Source organism: Cervus canadensis, chromosome 9, assembly GCF_019320065.1.
Source record: "Cervus canadensis isolate Bull #8, Minnesota chromosome 9, ASM1932006v1, whole genome shotgun sequence".
Lineage (NCBI taxonomy): Eukaryota > Metazoa > Chordata > Mammalia > Artiodactyla > Cervidae > Cervus > Cervus canadensis.
In genome coordinates, this window is record NC_057394.1 from 80,764,956 (window position 1) to 80,790,289 (window position 25,334).

At 38.2% G+C, this 25,334-nt stretch overlaps 1 protein-coding gene across 5 annotated transcripts in view; it reads right to left on the reverse strand.

Annotated features, from left to right (window-relative positions):
- The window catches only part of CDK8 (cyclin dependent kinase 8), a 71,464-nt gene that overhangs the window by 3,249 nt on the left and 42,881 nt on the right, over nucleotides 1–25,334 (reverse strand). For 2 of the 5 annotated variants that reach the window (XM_043477757.1, XM_043477754.1), the window contains 8 exons: nucleotides 16,683–16,740; nucleotides 14,259–14,390; nucleotides 7,355–7,498; nucleotides 4,806–4,875; nucleotides 3,908–3,980; nucleotides 1,243–1,340; nucleotides 494–572; nucleotides 218–376 (listed from right to left, as the gene is read on the reverse strand). In XM_043477757.1, the coding sequence (XP_043333692.1) occupies nucleotides 218–376; nucleotides 494–572; nucleotides 1,243–1,340; nucleotides 3,908–3,980; nucleotides 4,806–4,875; nucleotides 7,355–7,498; nucleotides 14,259–14,390; nucleotides 16,683–16,740 (813 nt within the window). The remainder of the gene's footprint in view (nucleotides 1–217; nucleotides 377–493; nucleotides 573–1,242; nucleotides 1,341–3,907; nucleotides 3,981–4,805; nucleotides 4,876–7,354; nucleotides 7,499–14,258; nucleotides 14,391–16,682; nucleotides 16,741–25,334) is intronic. The other 3 variants (XM_043477756.1, XM_043477755.1, XM_043477759.1) reach the window with 3 other exon arrangements.

The following is a 25,334-nucleotide window of genomic DNA, read 5'->3' on the forward strand; positions in this document are numbered from 1 at the left end:
TCAAAGAGCCAACCAACGGCACAATTGAGGTCCAATCACCCCAAGTCTGGCTAAGCCCCCTCTACTGTACCACCGGGCACCTTCCACGCCCACAGCTCTTCCTGTCAATGTGTTGGCACACACGGGTGGGTCTTTTCTTAGCTACGTCGCATTTCCCAGTGCTTACAAGCCGACAGACAGTACTGACACGCAGATCACTGCGAGACAGCCTGAGTACCTGATAGTCTGAGGTCATGATCAGTCCACCTGAGGTAGTGGTAGGAGGGACGACTCTCACTTTCTTCAACGGGGGTCCCTGGGTGTGACTGCTGTCTTGGTTCCCTGGGTGGCCGGTCCCATTCGTGTGGTTATTGCCCGGCTGCTGCTGCTGGTTCTTCTCAATTGGTTAAACAGAGAGACACAGCTCAACTCAGAGGGAGAACCAAAGATGTCCATGCCAGAAGTCACGGGGGCACCGAACAAAGCCAGATGCCAACTATACTTTAATACTTACTTTGTCTCCTTTGTCATCAGGTTCTTCTTCTGTTAAAAATTCTCGTTTTGGGTAAGGGATCTGACAACCGGCAAAAACACTGATCATAAGAAAAAAGAAAAAGAAAAAGGATTTCCGGTATACTAACCAGTATTTCAAATGCTGTATGTAAGTGGTTTCTTGCTTTCATCTTTTAGTCTGGACTCTATCCCTCTATCTGTGATGTAATAAGCATCTTCCATGCAACTGTGACACAGCATGTCCCTTCTTCTAACCACTGCCGTGACAGCAGGCCACGGGAGGGCTGCTCACTGTATAAATAATCAATACTACTCCGATAGGACTCTGCTTTCTTCTTTGATCCCAGTGGTCATTTTTTATCATCACAAACAAGAGACAGATTCTGGCAGGAATGTGATTAGTCAAACAAAACTTTCTCTTTTACTCTCCATGCTACATTTAAAAGGAAAGAAAGAATGGAAACACAAATGTACTTGGGGATGGAGTCTGCAACTGTAACTGCAAGCAGTGAGGCAGACAGTGTGTGGAACCAACCCATCACTAATCAAATGACAGAGGCAAATGATGCCAGCACTGCACCAGCTGTAAAACCCGAGGACACTTCAGTCATCAGAGCTCACTTTCCGCCTCTCATAAGGATTCCTCTGGGTCCCCATACAAGAGCGATGGTGACTTGGAGCTGACAACTAGAGGAAAGCAGGCACCAAAACCGTCTATGGGGCTGGTGAGTGAACAAACTGATCACTTACTCTGATGTAGGAAGCGGGTCTTCTAGGAAATAGGGGTCCTGCATAGCCTGCTCTGAGGTAATTCGCTTTATTGGGTCCATGGTAAGCAACTTCTGAAGCTGAAACCACAAATCATAAACATATCACTCTTTTACTTCTCATAGTCATACCTGTGGCACATTTGTGGGAGGCATTTTTTTAAATTAATAATACCTCTAGGGAGAGCATTTATTACCCCAAATTAACTCCCCCCTCCAAGTTCCCCAATTATTCCACGTAATGTAATAATTCACATTTTAGTCATTCTAATATTCATTATCTCAGTTGGTTCTCCTGTAGGAAGTAAACTCATGTCTTCTTACTCTAAACCAACGATCTTTTCCCTACATTATGTAAATTGCTATATCCAATTTAGAACAGGACTAAAATTCTTTGAGTTATTATTTTTCTATTAAAGGGAAAACTTATAATATAAATATACTAGCCACATGTGGCTATTTAGATTTAAATCCAAATGAATCGAAACTAAATTAAACTTTAAAAGTCAATTTCTCAGTCATATCAGGTCCATTTCTAGAGCATGGCAGCCGCGCATGGCTCAGGACTGCCCTGCTGGACAGCGCTCTCCTGACAGTGCGCACCAGGCTACAGACAGATGTGGGGCCTGGCACAGAACCAGAGTACACGGGCGTGCTTATGAGTGGAGACGCCAAGGAGACTGCATGGCTTCAAATCCTGACTTTACATTTATTAGCTGAGTGACTTTGAAACAAGTTACTTAACCACTTTGTAACCCTGCTTGTCAAACAGGGGTTAAAAACAGTACCTTTTATCGTTAAGTTTATTTTCAGAATTAAAGGAGTTAATATGTAGAAAGCAATTATAATGGTGTTGGGCACAAAGAAAGCACTATATAAGTCTTAGCCATTACTATCATCATCATCATAACTAATATTACTTACAGAAATGTCACACTAATGTGTGAAAATTCAGTATCTTCTGGTTGAAATATAATTTACTGAAGGCTCTATGAAGTAGAACATTTGAGGTAACATGTTATTTAAGATAGTATCTAAATGATGGTCTCTTGGCTTATATCTCTGACCTAACGCCATGATTTCCAGGCTTCAGAGCACTCCAGCATCAGCCTGGGAGCACTTCCTAACAGCCCCAGATGACTCTGGTGCTGCTGGACTAGGACACGCTCTGAAAACCATGGAACATGTGGCGACGGTGGGAGATGATACAATCAAGAACAAAAGGACAGAAGATATGTTTAAATGCAGATGAAATGCTGAGATGGTGAGAGTTTAATTTCAATGAGCTGATATTTCAGTAGAAGCACAATTCTATTTTGAGACTGAAAGGAAAAGCATGGATTTGCCACTTAAAACACTCATCAACAGGTTTAACGAAATTACATTAGAGCTTTCGGATGGGACTACGCAAGACAGTTACCCTAGTAAAAACAAGCAGGTGAGTGGAAAAGAAAGTTGGTCTCTGGAGTGTCAGTGGTGGGGGTGGTGAGAGACCTCAGACCAGCCTGAGCAGCAGTGAGCAGGGCGGGGGGTAAGGCAATCCCCCTATGGCGGGACTCCTGCTCTACCACTGTCCCCAGCATTTTGTTAGAATAAATAAGGCCGTAACTTTGAAGGGTCTAACTTACCTTCCAATTTGGGTACTATCTTAAGTATATTACAGGAAGCCATGATTTGGATAATAATACAACTGTGTGGTAATATGGTCAGTTGAGCACAGTCTTTTAAGTTGCTGATTAGACATGAAATGTATGATACAGGACATGATAAAACATTACTGCAGGAGCAGAAGAGTAGAAGAAGAAAAAGCAGAAATGGAAGAAATATTTGCCAAGTGGCCTGGTACTAAAGGAAATTTTAATCCTTTCAAAGTAGAAAAATTCCCGTTTAATGAACTTACTTAAAAAATACTGGGAAAAAAGGATTTAAAAGAATTTTAAGCCAAGCAAAATACAACATGCTTCCCCCAATCCTCCTTTATATTACTTTCTTTTGAAAAACATAAAACTGAAAAACATTTTTAATTGTTATAATATAAAAGTGGAGATTTCATTGTAAACAAATTTGACAACAGTTGACTATAGTGTCACAAGTCACCTTGATAGTGCACAGTTGGACCCTAGGTCAAATCATCTTCCCACTGTGCAGTATCTACACACTGCGTCTCTCATACTCTTCCAGAAGAAGCACACTACGCACAGCATCCCTGATGGACCTTTAACAGCTAAGTTTATAAGCGGCACCTTGGGAATTAAAATTCTGTAAACAACCTTTCAAAGGACTGAAATTAAAAAATAATCTCTAAACCTTATTTCTGAACAGTAAGACTGTTTTCATTTTGATTCTTTGAAATTTTAAAATAACTGGTGAAAACCAATAAACAGAATTAAAAAAAAGTGACAGACTTGGTTCAATGACTGTCTTTAGAAAATTAAATGTAATCAAACATTAAGGCTGTCAAACCTGGCTTTGGAAAAACCTGGGTTTTGATATCATTACTAGTACACACCAACAAGAACTCTCCATTAGTATTACTATTAAAGAACTCTAAGAATACTGAGTAACCACAGAAATTGAGTCAAAAAGGTCAGGTTGGGTTAAACAGGTGGGAAAAATATAGTTCATTAGTACTGTTCTCTAAAACTTACCAAGTGGAATGCTTTACTATCTGGTTTAACTTTATGTTTTTCCATATACTTGATAAGGCTGCAGTTGGTATACCTGAAAGAGAAACACTATGAAATATCTCTATTAGATTTGAGATTAATTCTACATTGGGTAAAATTTTCTGAACAGAATTATTTTAATCATAACCAACACAGAACATACACTGAAAATGGTATTAAATCAATTTTACACTTCATTCAGGACTCCCACGAGTCACTTTTAAGTGGATACCACTGATTAAATGCAAGAACATTTCATGAATAACATTCAGACTGCTTAGCTTTTGTTCACATGAATGCTATCGCAACAATGATCTTAAATAACATATGGGTCAAGAGTTGAACTCAGCCTTACTAGTAAGCTTAATACAAATTTTTAAAACAGTCATATGTCATATAGGTCTATAAACTGCATGTCCCAATTCCCTGTTCCTGCTGTGAAAACAGATGAGCCATTCCTTCTTCTCTATTAAAAAAATTGCTTAAATTTACAACCCAAGCCAGGAGGAGCAGGCAGGTGGCTACCAGCAAAGGTTGGTTTGTTTGAGTCTCTTACTGCTTCAGTTGTGATACCTTTCACAGATGCAGAGCTTCCCGAAAGTAATAAATATGGAAAGAAATGAACTGACTTCTTTCTTCATATCCAAATCAGTTGCTGCTATTAGATATTTACCTTCTTGTATCACCATTCAAGCATCTTAAGAAATGAAGACTACCACAATGCAAAAACATTTATTACGGTAAATAAGTAAAATTTAACAGACTAGTCTTCTAGTCTGTTAAAAAATTTAACAGAGTAGTCTGTCATGCTGAGTATTCAATCTTATCCTGAGTATTCTAGAAAAGCAAAAACCAACAGTCTATTTTCTTGCCAACTTACGTATTTCTTCTGAAATCTTTCATTAATGTTGAATGTTCAGGCATCTTTTTTATGTCTTCCCAATCTTTATCTGTGAAACACATTGATACAATTTTATATTGTCTACGTTCCTATTATCAAGAACTTTAATAAAGGTGACTTCACTTCTCATTACATGTCCTACATTTTAACCTCCCTGAAAGCACAGACTTCGAATGAATGGTGAGCTGCAGTAAACATCTTTAACTGTAAATGCATTCTCCATACGTTGTGTTCTCTTGTTTTTTTTAAACTTTTAAAATGTCTATTTTCTCTATGTTTTACTATAAGTTATCTCAGTTTCTATACTAAGATACCAACAAGTTATAAACAAATATTTCCATTATTAAATAGTTATATTTTTATCTGTAAAACCACTTTCGTCCCACCATGTCTTGGTTAATCCAGCAACTGATCTTTTCAACAATAAATGCACTATCTTCCCCCTCAGCAGCTGTAAGCTGTCCTTTTTATATGGCCCTCCTTACACTCCCCTTATTAAATAACACTGCCTTATGTGGTAATCAAGGTAAGCAGTTACAGCTGTCTGAAACACAGAGTAGGATGTACGAGCATGTAAACAAGTCAGCTAGTACCTGGGCTAGTTTCAATAATACTAACAAAAGCAACCTCAGCTACCGGACCCATCAGGTGGAAACGTCTTGGTCACTTTTGCTGGCATTAGAATTATTCAACCACCACACGCAGTTTGAGAAGCCTGCTGTCCCCATTAGGGGGCGTCACTAAGAGTCCACAGGTGCCCACATTCTACTAGGTAGCTTCACAGCACCTCAGCTTTTAAATGACCTCCAGAGGTTAGCTTCTCTCTCAAGTGGCTTATAAAAATATCTGCTATCTAGCCTCCAGATACCACATATTGTAAACTAAATATATACTTCTAAATGGAATTTTCTCCTTGACTACTTTCTTGTTCCAATTTCTTTATTTCTGTCAATTTCTCAAGTAGAAATCCTGAGATAATCCTTTATTTTTTTCTTCCAATTACAGGCTTACTCTAAAAAATTATGCCATTATCCTTTCTTCTCCATCCAAAACACTTTACACATGGAGTACTGCTGCAGATAAGAGCTGGTTTCCTGACTTCAGTTACCCCTCTTAAATTTTTACATACCCCTCCGTAAAAACCTTTCTAAAATAGAACACAAACCACAGCACTAGTTCTCAAAAACTTATCATAGATTTTCCTTCTTTAGCACATCAAATCTAAATTTTATTGCCTGGTTCTCAGATTCCCTATAAGCGGATCCCAACTGTGGAACCACACCCTAAGAACCATTTCAGAACCATCTCCTGTGGAGGCCGCCCCTCCTCCAAGCCCCTGTAAGTCAGGCTCCTTCCCCAGGGGACCCCTGAAATGATGAGTGCATTCAGAAGTGGGAAGAATAGGCCATTCTTCTCCATCTACTCAAACCACTCCTATTCTTTCAACATTCTACTTAGAGCAGCTCAATGTCAACTCCGAGAGGGCAAGAATCACGTCTGTTATATCAACAATATTTTACACTTAACACAGTGCCTGAAACATGGCAGGTGCTCAATAAATATCTAGTGAATAAATGAAACTCCCATCTCAACATAGCAATCTTTGTAGAAATGTTGGTCAATTTTGGACAAAGGTGGGTACTTTACACTTACTGATAATTAAAGGGAATGTGGAATTATAATTCCCAGATATTTCTGTATTAGTTTTGAGCCACTGACCTGAGAAAAATTCCTAATAAGAAACAGCTTATTGTTTCTCACTGTTATTTCAATAATAAGTTATTGATATTTAAATTAATATATTTATTAATAATAAACTTATTATTATTTCAACAATAAGTACTTGACTAGCCAAAACTATGCAGGCATTTCAAAAGGAGAGTGATGGACTTCTGTTCTGTGGCACAAGGACTGGGCTGGGGCTGGAGCTCTAAAGCACGTGACGAGACGCCCCAACAACTGCCTCCCAGTGGCAGTCAGAGCAGGCCCGCTCGCTGTGCAGGGCTGGGCCTTCACTCACATCCTGCCTGTTCTAACTGGAAAGAATGTTCTTACTGACAAGGGTTAAAGAGCAAAAAATGCTATGATTCAATACAACGTGTTTCAAGTAGAAAGTCTTCAAAATCTTCATTCAAATACCAAACAATGACATTGCTATTAAGTGCTGTCAGACAAAAAGACATGCTCCTGAGTTCTATTCAGTTGCCAATGGTGAGAACTAAAGGCACTTTTTAAACGCAGATATTGCAAATATTTTATCATTTTAAATATTAAACAAAACAAAACCAAAAACCGAAATGAAACAAAAATACACTCCTCAAATTCAAGAAACCCATAAATATTTTTATGCTAATATGTGAACTCTACAAATTTTGCTATTTCTATGGGTCTTGGATTAATGCAAGTCATAAATATAGAGAATTGAGTAAGAGTAGCTTTCATCAGCTAAAAATACATATTCTTTCAATGTAGACATCTAAGTTCAAACAACAGTGGTTTAAAAATAAAAACAAAAGTATAATGTGTACCTGCAGGAAATCCCATTACATTGAATATTCTGTCCAGCTGGTCATGGTGATAAGGATTACTAGTTTTGATGTCCTCTTGTCGACAGTGAAATATTGGTTCTGACGTTAGTAGTTCTGCAAATATACACCCTATAGCCCAAATATCTTTAAAACAAAAAAAAGAAAAAGAAAAGGAAAAAAAAAAAACAAGAAAGGAAAAAAGAAAAAGAAAGGAGGAAAATAAAGTGGTTCTTTCCAAAAGAAAATGCATCTTTATCTTGGCAGGGAGTGTTTTTTCATTCTTTTTCTCCCCTAATAAGTCATATTAAATCCTAAGCAATTATAAATATAAAAAATATTGTTTGTAAATATATATTCCCACCCCATCCACCCATTTTTCATTCCTTGTTATACCTCCATCCCACCCAGTGGTTTCAGTCCAGGTTCAATCAAACTTATTACCTAAAATTTTTGGTGAGTTTTAAGTGCTTCAAACGTTACCTTATCTGTGAAATACATACAAAGCTGCACACGGAGCATAGGAACCATAAATAAACAAAACTAAACAAACAAACAAAAAAAACAAACAGAAAACCCAAACAGCCTTGGAAATTGGGCATACTTGCTGAAAACAATCAGCACCATTTTTTGAGGTAAAAAATATTATTTTTTATCTAGTTTATGGACTTATTAGCTTATAAAGTTTAATAATTATCCTCCTGTGTTAGAACTAGTTAGCAAGGTGCTGTTCCAACAGGAAAAAGACAACGCCTGGCCTCAAATATTCTAACAAAATAGCATTTCTCCTGGAAGGACTTTCTGTTCAAAGGGTTTCTTCATGCTATAGCAGTGTCAGACTTTGCAAGTTTAAGTGTTTAAAAGACAAGAAAATATGGGGCAAAATACTACATTTCAATAGGCAGAGGCTATAACTTCATAAGAATTATTTAAAAGCCAGGCAAAGGGATTTCTCTGTATACAACAAATTTCCTTCACTTACTTTAAGATACAGGCTAACTTTCATTCATATTAAATTCCTACTAATAGGACTATTAGTAGAGGAAAGATAAATATGCCAATTTATAATCTGAAGCTGCAGATACTCCATTTCTACCCTTAACAAATCCCTAAACCAGCAATGGCAACTTCCCTACACTCAGGACAGTGCCGTGCACACAGCAGACAGTAAACAGTGTCTCACTGATCTAACCAATACCTGTGGCAAACATAAAAACTATGTGAAGTGAAAGTCGCTCAGCTGTGTCCGACTCTTTGTGACTCCATGGACTTTACAGTCCATGGACTTCTCCAGGCCAGAATCCTGGAGTGGATAGCCTTTCCCTTCTCCAGGGGATGTTCCCAACCCAGGGATTGAACCCAGGTCTCCCACATTGCAGGCGGATTCTTTACCAGCTGAACCACAAAGGAAGCCCTAAATAACTATAGGAGGACAGTTAAAACCACTATTAAAGCTGATTATTCAGACCTGTTAATAATGGTCACTTAAATAGAAAGTGAGGGAAAAAAATGTTAATAAATAACTGGGAATTTCTAAAATCTAAAACTGGAATATACATATTTCATCTAAAATTACCACACTTGTATTTCAAAATAACTAGTTAAACCTCTATTTACTTTAAGATTACAAGCAAGACTATAAGCAAGTGATTTCAAAAATGACACTGTCTGCTCATCAGTTTTCTCCCCCATCAGAGAACCAAATCAGGCCAACACCACCTTATGAAAAAGTCTCCTCAAGAAATATAAGCCAGGATATCTTCTTTGTCAGAAAGTAAACGGGAAAGTTAATTATTTTGTGATTATTCTTTTTATGTGGGAACCCCACAGAAAAGTGACCTTTGATCGTCTCAATCCAAAGGAAGAAGGTAGGCAAGCTACTAAGTGGGGTCACCGAGATGGCCTGTGGGGCAGTGTGCATCTTTAAAACCCTACTCATGGCACCCAAGAGACACTGTTACCAACTCAGCCTGGTAATGAAAAACCCCAACAAAGAAAATAAAACATGCAAAGGAAGATGAATAGTAAGTAAATAGTTTAACTACCCTCACTCGACATTGCTTTAAAAGAAAAGTCAAGAAAGTAGGAAAAATACTGAAACTTGCTTAACTTTACCCTATATAACTTCTCTCTTCATGTCTTTTCTATTATCTTTCACCTGTTATTAATTTCACCATCCTTCCCTCCTTCAAATCCTGACCCAAACAATAATTACGAATTTGACTTCGCTGATCAGGCTGTTACTTCAGATAAATTTGTGAATCTTTGTCAACAAGTCTCTCCTACCTTGCCTATTTTTTCAGATTGTGCTGAATTCATAAGAAAGTCCCTTCTTGCTCACCTGTCAAATTTCTTCTAGAAAAACTTTTCAAATTAAAAACACACAAACCCCATCTACTTCTCAAATTCTGTAATGCTCATGTGTAGCTACGGAGCTAACCAGGCAAAGTAGACACCAACTGGCAGGCTACGCAGACCCAAATGGGGGGAGGGGGGGATATATTAAATTTGTTTTAATCAGTAATTATAAGCCTCTACCTTAATGCAAGAGTAAATTCTCATTCTCCCCGTTTCACTCAAGTTTATACTTTAGAAAAACTTTTAAGACTGCCCTAGTGACAATTAATTAAAGAGCTGATTCCCCTCCTGCACCCTTCTCCACAAAGTCAATCAAACAAAACCCTCAACACTCAAAACTGAATTAAACTTTGTCCCCATGAGTAATGAGCCTATCTCCGTTGACTAGTCTATCATTTTCTCTCGGGTTGAATGACTCAGCTTGCAGTCTCCTACAAGGAAGTGAATGATCACAGCACTAAGACCTATGTGCAGCAAGGCTGGGAACAGGTGGGCTCATGTGCTCACATTTCCCCCATGCTCTCCTGATGCCTGTTAGTACCTTAGTCTTAACACGACCCACCCAACTCCACTGGCAGGTTTATGCCTTCTCAGTGATGTGACTAAAATGAACATATTCAGCTAGTAATATGTAAGTTCAACCACAAAGGTTCCTCTATCTGCTTCAGGAAGTCCATGTGCTAGGGAAGTGCATTGACAGTGGTCTGGAGGCCTAGCTGAGAACCTCACTGCACCCCTAGGCTACCCACCTGGGGAGCAGGAGGAATGTAATGGTGCAGGAGAGACTGGAAGCAAGGTAGAAGTTTCATTTTTCACTTGTAGATTCTAGTGGATCACTAGATTCACAGTGGATTCACTGTGGATTTTATTCTTAAAAATGTATATAAAAGTGATTTATGTATGATTTTTCTCTCTCAAATGAAAAAGCAATCTGTAAGATCCTATATCATTACTTTTTTGATCCAATGTTTTTTTTTAAATGCAGTTATCACTTTAGTTTTTTTTTATTATTACTAAAATTTATTTTTTTTTTATTAAAGGATAATTGCTTTACAGAATTTTATTGTTTTCTGTCAAACCTCACTGGAAGAAAGCATTCTCCAGAACTACTCTGGGCCAGGCCAGGCACTCTCGTGGGGACAGGCACGGACCTTGGTCTCAGTTACCTGCCCCCACGTTAGTCCGCTGTGCTCTTCCTACCCCAGAAGGCAGTGGAGTCTATCCAAGGGCACAGAATGTTTAGAGTTAAAGGGACCTAAGAGGTGATTTAGGCTAAATCCTTGTCTTCAGAAAATGAGGTTGTGAAGGACACATCGTCCCCCAACCCCCAGAGTGGCAGAGCTAAGGCAACAAGTCAGAGGGCTAAGCTTCCGCTGTTCAAAGATGGCAACATATTTTCCACACATATTCATTCTGTTTCTCAAATGGATGGAGATCCCTTAAGAGTAAATGACATAATTTCCATTCATTTTGGTTTCTCTTAAGTTTTAAAAAGCTTAATAGTTATCCAATAACTTTTGATGTTAATGAGGAGGAAGGCCTTTTACTACCCAAATTATGCACCCATCTGAACAAGGGAATCTATCTAATAGCTGGTGAGCCCAGCTTTGTGATGAACAGCCCTGACATAGAACTACTAAACTGCTCTGGATGGCAACAGCTTGTTCAGATCTCAATGTTCACAATGAAAAATGGGCTTCTTAAGAAAATAGAAAAAGATAAATGATGAGCCAGAGTCACAAACCTATGTGACAGTTTATTTTTTCCTCAATTTCTATCAATTCAGTCTCAAAAAAAAAAAAAAAAATCAGTCTCAAGTTTTCCATTAATAGCAGCTACAAGTTGATAATTACTTTCTTATTTGTATAGTCTTTAAATATGTCTTACCAAAAGTAGCACTGTTTTTAAATATTCATTTTCTAGATGGAAAAAAAAAGCTATTTTGATATTAGTTTACATGCTTAAGCATTTAGAATACACTTGTAAAAAAGATAACTAAATGTATGCTTTAGGTAGTAATATACATTGAAAAACAGGACTAGCTTCAGTAATCTTTCCTTTTCCTTCTAATTGACTTCTTTAAAAAATAAAATATTTTATTTTGGAATAATTTTAGATTTGTAGAAAGACTGCAATAATAGCACAGAAAAGTCCCATATCTAATAATCTATCTTTATTTTTCTATACAGTAAAATGTGATCTCAAAGCAGATGTAAAGATTAGTGAACATAAAAGGTCTTAAGAAGAAAGACACATTGACTTCAAGATTGCTATGAGGGAAAGAGCACAACCACCGCTCCTTTCCCCTCTGAATACACACTGAAGTGACAGCAAAGCCCAGTAACACAGAGCGTGCAAAGAGACCATCAGGGATTCCTTGGCAAGGAGCCACTTCTCACCCGGGGCCATGCAGGCAACGGCCTCCAGCAGTGACAGCTGGGCACGGCCCACCCAGTTAGCGGATTTCAGACATTGCATACAGCTACCAGGATGGGGAAGGCGGATGATGTGACCAAGGAAGTTCTCCCTCAAGAGGGAGAATTGTGACTAAGACCTGGATGAAGACACGTGTGCAGACCTGACTGAGCAGACATACAGATAAAAACATTTCTGGAAACAGTTCAGACAAGGCCCCAGTCCACAGTATTATTGTTGGATGGGAAGCAGATGTGTCCTGCACAACTCAGGGAAGATTCTGTACTTGGAAATATCAAATACAAAGACTGTATTTGGAACTGTGGACCACCACCCACCCCACTTCCCAAATGCAGTGAGACTACCAGGCTAGACTGGGCTGAAGGTTGGAGGATTTTTCCCTTATAGAGAATCTGAAAGTCCTCAGAGCAAAGACTCGCACATGCTGGCATTCAGGGTTCCCCACCAATGGCCGCTCTCGGCTGGATCACTCTGAGTAAAGCCACCAGCCTCGGCGCTCTCTGATCCACGCACACTAGGTCCCCAGGCAGCGCTCTGCAACCTGAGCCTTAAATGCAAGAGCTATCAAGGGTCAACTAACCGTTGAAGAATATTAACCACATGAAAGGGAGACTAAGACAAATCAATGAAGAGAGTGACTACAAAGAAAACACAGAGAACAAGAAAGGTAGAAAAATACGAGCAGAAAAGTGGTATAAAGGATCCAGTCCAAGAAATCCGACATTTGCCTACACTCAGCTTTGGAAAGAGAGAAGTAAAACACAAAAGAGAAAATCAAGTCTACTTCAAGAGAATTTTCCACCGACACGGGATATAAACTTTGAACTGAATGGGCCTGTAGGTGGTCAGCAAATCAGTGTGAAACACAAGGATGAGAAATCCTCTGTTTTCAGGAAACACAAAACCCCACAGAATCCACCACCACATGAGACCTTCCATTAGCAATACTGATGCCAGAGCACAGTTGAGCAGCCTCACCAAACTCTAAGGGAAGATCACTTTGAATCTGTAACTTTAGTCCCTGCCAAACTGTAAAGTATGACAAATGCTTTTTTTCAGAAATACAGAACTAGAAAATTTACCTCTAAGACAGGTTACTTGAGAATATTCTGCAGCAAAGTAAGGGATGAAATAATGAATCCAGAAAGAAACAGATCCAACCCAGATGAACACAAAAAGGAAAAAGCAAGCTGAAAATCAATCCAGAATAGAGCAAAGTATAAAAGAGTTGGGGATGAGTTATCCAATAAAATAAAAATGGGTTTAACACCATTCTGGAGAATGCAGAACAAGCAAGCAATAAAGGCATACAAAAACAGGAAAAAAGTAAAGACAAAATATGTAAGAAAAAACTACTTGATAAAATTCTACCAAATAAAATGAAGCAGAATAAAGATGTCATAAAAGGATTGTGATATAGCTGTGATAAAAGGACTGTTGTAGCTGACTATCAAGTCCATTACAATATGTAGTTAAGTATAAACAACAGTGGGCATTTTGGCTCGCAAACAGAAAATAAATGCTGTAAACATCAACAAAGTGATAACAATAATGATGATGATAATGACTGATATTATTAAGAGAGCTTATAAATTGAGAGGCTGGTGGGGGAACAAGTTAAAAGAGCACTCATTTCCTAATTCTTCATACAGGGAGATAATCAATACTAATAAAAACTGCAAAGTGAATGACCATGTTCTCAGCTCCTACTTATTTTCATAATCTTCCTTTCCCTAATTTTAAGGGAAATCTTTTAGAAGCTAGTATTTCTTTAGGCAAAAGAAATATTTGTCTGAAGTTCAATGATTCAGAAATTTCATTGTGTTTATTTTTCTTTTTCACCTAAACTTAAAATAGTTTTTACTCATAGTATGGGCCCATATATTTAAAAATCTTTTTAGCATCTGTTTATTTAACAGAAATAGATGTCTGGAATGGTATACCCCTAATGCCAATGATGGTATTTCTAGACAGTAGAATTTTATGTTAGTTTTTGCTCTTACTTTTATAATTTTCTGTATCACTTGACCTAAAAAACATACAGACATACGTATATTTCACAACAACAAGGCCACTTTAAAAATGTCATGGAACTTTTATTAGTTCTACTCACCAATAGCTTTGGTATAATGTCTTGCTCCAAGAAGTAATTCTGGGGCTCGGTACCAGAATGTAACTACTACTGGATCCAAATCTGCTAAAGGCTTCAAAGGTGAATTAAATAATCGGGCAAAGCCCATATCAGCTGCAAAAAAAAAAAAAAAATAATAACAACAACAACAATGCTAAGTAAATTGATTTTTACAAATATAATTGATGACTCTAATTTTACTATTATTACTTAGTAAGCTATGAAAAACGTGAATTCTGCGGGGAGAAAAACCAACAAAACATCTCACCCCTTTCAGAAGTCTAAATATAAGCCAAGGTTGACATCTTCATTCATTGCAAACTACTGCCACTGGGTTACAGACACACTCTGCTGCCTGAGGTCCAGGGTGACCCTACTCCTCTGGGCAGATTTCTCCCATCTGTCTTACCACCAGGGGGACAGGGCTGTGCAGCCAGCCGCATGTTCATTCTTTTTACTGGTCACAAGTACCAGGGAACTAGATCAGTTAGGATGAGGCTTCCCATTATCTGCATCAGTAAGCATGCTCACTGGCGTAAGCTGATGTACAGTATGACAATACCACTATTTCCCCCCATTTATTTGGGCTGAGTTTTTTCTTTAATTTTAAAGAATTGTGTTTGTTTTTTTTAAGTTGGAAAAGACTTTAAAGATCATATAATTCAATCACCTCCTTTTTCAAATGAGGAAACTGAGGGCAGAAGAAACTGATTTGACAAATGTCAACAACTCGTATCTCAGAGCTGGAGCTGTGTTGAGATACAGTTCACAGCATTTCGAACAGTTTACTATGTAGTGCAGTTATTCAGGCAAAGCTGTTTGTCCTAACGAACCATGATCTTACAGATAAAAACGTTTTTGTCTCGCTATCCCTTGGAACATCAAGTACAGTGTCATTACACAGAGCTGCCAAATACACACTGAATGAACAATCACTAGTCATACCACCTATTCAAAAATTTCAAGATTCATCCACTGTTTGTTTGATTTTGCTCTAATACACATTTTTAATGAAGCAGGCCTTAATCGATCTACTTATAGAGGTTAAAAAAACCAACACAGAAATGTGGCAAAGAACTAAAACCATGAGTCAGATTACTAAATACTGATTTACAGAACAATGTATCTTAAGTGTGATTACTTTAGGCTATTGATATCCCCCATATCCCACATATATGTCAACATCATATATGTGACACAGAAATAATTCCAAACGAGATTATTTTTAATATATAAATTTTCCCAAAGTCTTACAGTAGCGAACACATCTGTAAATACTGTCTGGCTGGGTCTTTTAGACTGTGCGTGCTTTGAACTTACATTTGAATTTGATGCCACCACGCTGGTTGGATGAAATCTGCTAAATGCACACCTAAGAACCTAACAGGTGTCTGACACTACGTAAGGACCAACAGGGCCTGGTTCTTAAAGCAAGCCAATTGACTAGGAGCATTCTGAGATGCATCAAATGTTTGTCAAGAATTTTGCAGTCTGTATCAAGGGTATTTTCAGAGTCTAATTAGAAGGAGAAAATGGGATTGGAGGATTTAAAGGGGAGGGTAGAAAGAAGGGTTGGGAACACCTGGGCTTTTCTTTGCTGGTGAAGTGGTACAAATCAGCTGACAATCCCAATTTATACTAAATGTGGCAATCAGAAATTCCTATTTATTTTGTTATATACTCCCATAACCCTGCTGCTTTAAAATTAAGATAATTTGGTTACTACATTTCTTCTATCCACACACAAACTAAATAAATGTCACAAACACAACTTGCAAATGACAATGAAAAAATAGTTAGGATGAATAAATCTAGCTCTACCCTTATAAGTTATCAGACCAGAAATGGGTAAAATTTTGCACTGATACACAAGAAAACAGAGCTATTAGAAAACATGCAGAGGTACAGAAAGCTCGTTAATTCTTTTCCCTTCAGGCAAAGGCTCGTTAGAACCTACCCAGCCTCAGTGGTATTCTTAGTTTGTAATCCCTGACCTAAATGAGGCTAACAGAAGGATATGTTCGGATCGACCGGCTCAGGGAAACAGAAGGGATGGTATGATTAGTAGTTTGCTGTACGCCCTTAGGACTAAAGGCGAGGTTGGCTTCTAACAGGGATAGAAGCCACTCACCTCTACAGGCTATTTTTAATGAAGGCAAAAAATTTCTAAGAAACTCACATGGCTTATTTTATAATTAGAACACTTCAGTCTCTAAAGATTGTCTGACACCTTTCGAGAGTGTGAAACATTTTTCACTTTTAATGTATACTCTTTAGAAATGGCTTCGATCACATGGAACTATATGAATAAATGCATATTATTACAGCAAAAATTAGAAGTGATAAAGCTGCCTGCAAAAGTTTTAAAAGAGTGCTACGCTGTGACTTATCAAAGATATAACATACCAATTTTTACTCTTCCTCGCTCAGGACCTTCACCCATAACTAAAATATTAGCAGGTTTCTGTGGAAACAAAATAGTGTTTTTTTTCAGTAGACAGTAGTGGTTTCTTTTAAATATAGACAATATGCCAATATAACATAAATCCACCTTTAAAAAAACCACATTTACTCAAAAATTAAAATCAAACACAGGAAGTCACCAAAGAAGCTTTATGTATGTGTGTGTGTGTATGTGTGTATGCCAAGTAATATGCAACTTCATGAAGGCCAAATATGGTAGTGCTTTCTCCAGGCAGAGCGAGGGCTTTTCTTGGCGCTGTTATCAGTCTGCTTTCACTACTGTGGAACCTCTGGCAGAAAGTTACAATGCTCTGCTTCCTTCTAACTCTTTCAATTATATAAAATGCCCTGCAACTTTAAGGGGAAATGTATCTTCAAATATAATACTGTATTATTAAAATAGCAAGTTAATTACAGGGACGGGGCCACCTGATAGCTTTTTTTTTTTTTTTTGGAAACCACATAGTATACATCTATGTTTCAAACAAATTATAGAGAAATCAATGTAAGAGCCTTTTCTAAATGAGTTAGCAGAGTAGTAGAAATTTTCCATGACCTGGACAGTTCCCATTTTTAAATAAAAAAGGAAACTAGCATATTAAAATGAGATTTTACAAAAGTAATACTTCAAACAGTTTTAAAATGTCTAAAAACAGCAAGATTAACTGTCATCTAAAATCCGTTATGGTGGTATCTACCACACTAACATGCAATGTAAGGGCTGCCCCTCTTGAGGAAAAGGGAGAAGGGAAGGAAGCAGAGGAGGAGGGAAGGCGGCAGCCACAACCTCTCTCAGGCCGCCATCCTGCTGTCCGCCTGACCTGACTGCAGTTTTACCAGTCTGCCAAATAAGAGCGAAACCCGAGCTCAATGCCTTTCAAACGTGGATCAAAGCAATCGTGAAGATCAAATTAAAGCTCTTAATGAAGGCTGTGTACAGTGGGAACCAGGTCACAGGCTCCCCTGACCATATTTAACAACAGCCTCTATGCTATTACTGAGAAAATGTGACTTCCAGGATACTACTCTACCAACCACCGAAGATCAAAATCATTTCTTTATCCTCAGCGAAAAGACACTGCTAAAAAGGCAGTGTACACATTTCAAAGGTTGAAAATTCTGCAGCTTTTCAGGTGAGGAAACACGGCACCAGAGAGAGTGACTGGCCTGCCCTGAGTGCGATGGATGAGCTGGGGCGGCAGCAAGAATCCAGCCTGCCCCTGAGCAGAGCCGCCCCCTTCCCAACATGCCCTGCTGAGAGTGATTTATACAGCCAGCTTTAAATGGATGTGTATCACCATAGTCATGATCATTATGTTCTGCTCAAGAAAACGTTTCCAGAACCTCTCTCATCACACCCGCTCCTGCCTCGAGACAGCAGGGCAAAGCACAAGGAAGTGCAGGGCCGATAACACTCCCCATGAGCCGCGTGGAGCTGCCAACCACAAACAGCACTGCCCATCGGTGAGACCAGATGAGGCTCTGCTCCAGGGCAAACCAGGGCTCAGGGAGGCTTGTGAAATGTGACGGCAGCGGTGGGCCCTCCCAGAGGCATAGGCAGCCTGGCACCTGACCGGGGGTGGGGCTCAGGAGGGGACCTGACGTCTGGGCTAGAACTCTCTCCTCATGGGCCACCTCGTGAACCCCATTTTGATTCTCCTCTCACCAACTCTGCCTTCTCTACCATCGCCAGGGCTCACTTCCTAAGAGACAAAGCTGATCACGTCTCCCCCTTGCTTAAAATCTTCCACAGTAACAGGGGAAAATTATTAGGAAAACAGTGGAACAGAAAATGATAGACACACTGTGATTACAACTGGGTTAAAAAAAAAAAGTGAGATGAGTAAGGACTAGAAGAACAAAAAAGGTTAGTGACAGGTAGGGATGAACTTTTTCACAAGTTTCTTTGAGCCCTTTTCTTGTGCTTTATTATTACTTAAATGCTTCACCTTTCACGGCTCCCCCCCATCCTGTGCTGTGAATAGGTAGAAGTCTTCATGGTGGGACGCCAGGCACCTGCAAGCTCGGCTCCAGGACCACTCCCCCACCCCAGGGCACGGCTCTGCCACAAATGTGCTGCATGACAGTCCTGTTCTGTGACTAGTCAGACCTTGTTCACAACTACGTCAGTGCTGGCCCTGTATTTCTGCCACAACAACTTTCCTTTCCTCTGTGTTACTTGGCAACATCTGGTTCTCAACTCGCCTTTTAAAGATATAATATGCGAATACACCCTGATTATACACAGGCCACATACAGTTAAAAGATTCTAAAGAGTCAGACTCTTGCCACCACCCATCACTCCTCCACCGCATCCCGAACACCACTCCTTCCTCCAGAGTTACCAGCTGATTATCTGGCTTGCTGTGAAGAATTCTGCTAGCACTCAAGTGCTCCTAAAAGATTACTTCCGTTTCTGATAAAAGCACAAGCACAAAGGGGCATTTCTTTCTTCCTTCTATCCTAGATAGAGTGGAAAAACTCCCTCTTTTGATTTCTTACTCATTCAGCAGCTGGGCTCAGATCTGAGAAGCGCTGGGGTGGGTGGTACTGGTTAGCCTGCTACTAGGCAAAGAGGGGGGAGAAAAACCCTCTCTTGGTCTTCATTGTATTATACACTCAATGGACTGGCCATGTCCCAAGCAGCTTGGTTCTGAGCCTTGGTTGGGAACAGTTTCTCCGTCAAAGTCTTGCCTGGTATTAGGATTTGGGGCCAAAGCTCCAGCTAATAATTAGAACTTTTTCTAAGAGACAACTCATTGCCTATTGCATGACCTGAAGTAGATCTCAGGGCTGAGGCGCTAAGCAGACTTAAATCAGTGGATTTAAGTTCAGCTGTGGCATGCTATATAATCAGAAACAAAAGAGAACAGTGTTAAGTGCTGTTTTAATAACACTATTTATAAGCAGTGAGTCGCTCCCCATGGGATCGCCCATGCTGCCATTCCACAGGCCCTAGAGAGTGACAGTCTGATTTAGGAGACAAATTCCACACTACATTTCTTTTGAGAATGTAACCTAATGGAAAGTTCAAGAGAAAATGGCAGAAAAGCCACAGAGATATGAATACTCTTGTATTTTTAATCAGCATTAAGGAAGACTTCGAAAGACTTGATTTTTGTTTTAGTATTTAATGCCACACCGAGACAATATTATATCCTCCAAAAGGCTAATTTCTTTCATCTTTGTCTATCAGTGAGAGAACCTGGTAGCCCTAGGGCCAAACCATCCAAGTCACTGATGATAAAACACAATAACAGTCATGACTTTAGTAAACTGCAACCAAACATAATCATCTTAAAAGAACATATAGAACTTTGCTGATCACATTTTGATGAGGCACATCCCCCATTAAACTATTTGCTGCTACATACAGCAAAGGTCCAATGTGACTTAAAAGTATTATAGCATCATGACAACATCTTCAAGAATAGTTATCTTACTCACAGAAGTGACTACAGGATACTTGTATTGCCTGCTGAACAATGAAACAGATGGATGAAATACTTTTCGAAATCTACTTATTTGATTATTTGAAACTATGCCTTGAAACAAGCCTTTCTCTTGTTTTCTTTCTCCCAGAAAAAAAACTAATTTTGTATTAGGTTGGTATGAAAAAACTTAAATGAACTTTTTGGCCAACCTGAAATTAAAAGAGCATGCCCGTTTTACAGTCTCACGGCTTTTCTTCTTGTTTTATGCTGTTGTGCTCCAAAAAAGTCCCCACTGCCATTTCCTAAAAAAAAATGTCTGTTACAGAGATAACCATTCCTGGTGAGACTTTCTGCTCTCCAGACTCTGTCACACTGGGCAACATCACACTGATGACTCTGGCAAACAGCAGAGATGGTAAACTGGTTTCATTTAAGGGCCCAACTCTGGAAGAAAACTAAGGGCTGCCGGGAACTGCATCTTGAGAAAGACAGGACCTGGGCTAGTCAGGAAACTGCCATTATCAATTAGAGGTATCTCACACAGATACAGAACTGCACAACGCTGGCATCTCTGTCAAGCTAACTGCAAAAACTTTTTATTCTAGGGATGAAGCCAGGGTCTTCATATGTTCACTGACCTTATCAAGGCAAAATGGAGACTCTGAGTCAGTAAGAAAAGCTGATTTTTAATGGATCTATGAAAAGAAGACAGCGATGCACAAGTAACCTGTCAAGTGCTGCTCACCAAGATTTGTTTGGAACTCACACAACCTGGTGGCGCACTTTCTGGACACCTGGTAACTTTCAGCTTGGTTGTTAATTACTGTGTGCCACAATACACACTGATCTGTATTTCAAATGACACTTTTCAATTGATGATGTCTACCTGTTAAGAAAATACAATTCTGCTTTTACTCCTAGTTTTGTGTTCTGAGAGATGAATGCAGAATCTGTATCTTTATGAATACTTATTATGTATATCTTTATCTTGCACTACACACTGAATTTTTCTAGACATACATTTTTATTGAATGTTTATTTATATATATATTTTTATTTCTAGGCTGTGCTGTGCACACTGCGGGATCTTAGTTCCCCAAAGAGACGTTGAATCTGGGCCCTAGGCAGTGGAAGTGCAGAGTTCTAAGCGCTGGATCACCAGGGATTCCTAGGTAATGCATATTTTAAAATATATTCTTTTAAATGTCCCTAAATGCCAAGCAATTCTACTGTATCACATAGCTTCATTCTATAGTTTTTGCTTATTCTTTATTTAAACAAATTTGTCACAATCTGATTTATAGTATACCAAGGTACATAATTATATATTCCTAATTCCTTCTACACAACTGCCAAATTGAACAAATCATAAGTTTTTTGGTGTATATTCATTATTTCAAGCATCCTGCTATTATAAAATGTGTTTCAATCTTTTGAAATAAAACATACTTTTTTTGCCACACCCCGTGGCATGTGGGATCTTAGTTCCCTGATCAGGGATCAAACCTGTATCCCCTGTGCTAGAAGGCAGGGTCTTAATCTCTGGACCACCAGGGAAGTCCCTTGAAATAAAATATATTTTATCTAATACTCTGATTTTTTTCTATATTTGAACAGACACAGACTCTAGACCCAGAGTTCTCAACTTTTTTTCTTCCCCTAAACATTTGAGGAATACAACAGACTTCTGAAGATGAGGAAGTATGATTAAATGCTTTAGAATAGGCTAAAAAAAAAAAAATCAAGGATCCCATCAACTATTAGTTCCATGACCTTCACCTCCATTTTCTCATTTATAAAATATGGACAAAAATAATGACAAGTTAGTGTTGCAAAGATAAATTTTGCTAATGTACATAAAAGAATACAATGCTTGATATATTAAAAGTCCAAAACATAATGATGGCTAACACTATAATCTGTTAACAGTGACTAACAACTGAAGTGACTTAAGTAGAAACTCCTGGGCGCAGGGTACCCATGTACGACTGGATAATACCACCAAGATGATTTTTCTCTATCACCCTATTTGTGGTATTCTTAATACCACAAATTAAGAGATGCCCCTAATTTGTTTTTAATCATTTATCTAGATTTCAGTCACTTATGCCTTTTACAAATCAAAAAACTGTTTATTATTAGTAATAGCTTCTTAAGAATTAAACCAATAAAAATATAGATTCCTGTAGGAGATTAAAATATAGAAAAGTACAACAAAAGTAAAATTTACCTGAAACTTCACCTTACATAGTTAGGTCATTACAAACATTTCGGTGGACATAATTCCAGATCTCTCTAAATCTATATTATTACATGTATATAAATACCTTAGAAAAGCCCTTTTGATTACTTCACTTAACAGTGAACAAATAATAAATAAATGCATAGCACTACTATATTGATCCTACTTTATTTAGCCTCCCCTACCATAGCTCCTTAGGCTGCTTTTAGACCAGAAGAGCTCTAGGACATTGTCAGGTAACAGTGGTAACAGAGAAGTCAGATGGATAACAGCTGCTGACTTGCTTACACACTTACAGGTTTCCTTCCTTCCTCATTTTTATAAAGAACTTCAACCAGAAATGAATATTAAATTTTGTCAAACACTGAATTTTGCAAAAGTTTTACATTTACAACTACTGAGATAACCATAGCGTTATTCTCCTAGCATTATTAATATGAATTCTGTCAACAGGTTTCCAAATACTGAGTCATCTTCACATTCTTGAAATGAACTTCATTTTACTTGGAGTATAGTAATCTTTTAATGTTCCTCTGGATCCTATTCACTAATATTTTATCTAAGATATAAGCAAAAATGTTTATATGTGACACTGACCGACTGTATTTATTAGGTTTGTGTTTAGGATAGATTCTGAGTTACCTGTCTCACAAGTTAGAAGGCTGTTGAGGAATTGCAGGAAGGGGAATGACATGGTGTGCTTTGCTTTCTAGAGGTCATTCTGATTGCTACGTAGATACTGGACCACAGAAACGAAAGACTGCAAGGAGGGACGATCACGTGCTTGTTTTTTCAGTAATCCAAGTACCCTGGATTAGAATAGCAGCGATAGAAACGATAAGAAGCAAAGTCAAGAGGCAGGAAATGGACTGCAAAAAACTCAACTGTGCAGTGGGAGGTCAGGCTACTGTAGGATCAATGAACAGGAAAGAGCGAAATCTATGAGCAGACCTGGAAGTTCACTTGAGAAGTCCAAACCCACACCCTGAAATCAAGGGGGTCTGAAATCTTCCTGTTAAGTTTGCACCTGTCCACTGGGCAGACCCAGAGAGACTTAGCTAGGGGGACTGCATCATCCCTGCTCATCTGCCCTTTCCTCCTGGCTAACTCTTCCCACAGCATCTTCTCCCTGAAAACAAGCACTACAGTTGACTCTTCTTTGAGAAAAGATGCTGGTCAGATGACTGGGACCAATGGCCAGTTGTGTTACTTCAAATCAGAGTTACAGGAGAGTCTTACTGTACTTCAATCTGAAATATGTTCTGAAGATAGCACTGATAAGAATCCAGTTATTCAATCAATAAATATTTATCATGCAGCTAGTATGTGCTATCCTGGGTGCTAAAGATACACCAGTAAGTGAAATGGATAAAGTTCGCGAACCTAAGGTACTTATTCACAGTCCTAAGGCAACCTAATGATGGACTGGAACTAAAATGCACTGACTGAACATTTATTATGCACCAAACAACCTGATATTTCACTCTCTATCAAAGAGACAAAAATATGGGTCTGGCTTCATTTTATGTTTTAAAAAAAAGAGAGAAAAGATATATGTGACTTAAAACTCGGATAATCTTCTATTTCTAGCCAATTTTCAGGATTACTCAAAAATATCATCTTCACTTTTTTTTTTAAAGCTCAATTAAATTATTTAGAATATCTGTCTTGTCTGGTGAAAAATGGGACTTAAAAAAGATTCTAGCATCTTGCTGATCAAGTGTCTGAAAAGATTCATCAAGAATCTGAAGGTAGATGAGAAGACACACGCAAACTAAGCAACATAGTGTTTTTATAATCAACTTCTAGTCTGCCCACATAAGCAGGTACAATGTCTGGAGCTGCACTATTTAGTAAAAATGGGCCACTTTTTCATTATTTACAAACAATAGAACACAGTTCATTATGCATGCTCAATATCTAAATTACACAAATGTGGCATATGTTAAGAAACTAAAGGGACTGTTTATAATCAAATACTTCCAAGAAAGAAAACTGTCCAACTGTCATTTAAGTCAACTTACTAGAGAATAAACACAATATTTGTTATGTTAACCAAAAGTAATGCAAACCTCATTTTAGTTTGCCTTAACTCATTCTTATCAATAAAACCTATGTTTCATCTTCAAGCCTAAATTTTATGGATACAATTTTGTATGTTTTCCTAGTTATATAATTAGACAAATAAGAAAATTAGAGTAAATCCTTGGAGATTCCATTTATTCCCAGTAAATGAAGCAAATCTCAAGTAATAAGCAGTGATTGATCCTGACAATCACAAAGCATTTTTCTTCAAAAAATCTGTTTTAAAGAAACATGCTTAATATATTCCCAACACTCATTTCTAGGAAGCTAAGCACAGAAAAGGAGCAACAATAGCAGTGAGAACAGAGGCCTTGAACACAGTCTCCTTTCTTCCCAGCTGGCCAATCAATTTGTTTCTTTGCTTCTTTCAGCATTTGGACAGTGTCAAGGTCCTTTCTGCTTCCCCTGTCCCCTAAAGAATGTACTGGCCCCTCCTTTTAGGCAGACAAAAAAGTGCATGCATGGCTTTTTTCCCCTTAATAGCAACCATCCTCTACTGACATAAAACAAATACACTAAACAACACTGAATATTATGTGTGAACTTTAACAAAAGACTAAATAGGTATTTTCTTCTGTTTCCTTCTATATGATTATAACATGTTAACTGCAAACTATTAGAAAATTCAGAAAGGTGTTAAAGGAGGAAGGTGAAACTTGCCTGAAATTCTCCCACCTATAAATAAACCCTACTTAGAAAAACATATTCCCTACAGGGCTACAGCTATTCAACATGATTTTATTATCAATATCAAGAAATTTGCATAAAATATTAAAGTACTTATAATTAGAACAAAGTATTTTCTACAGACTTGATCTTCCCTTTTCCTAAACA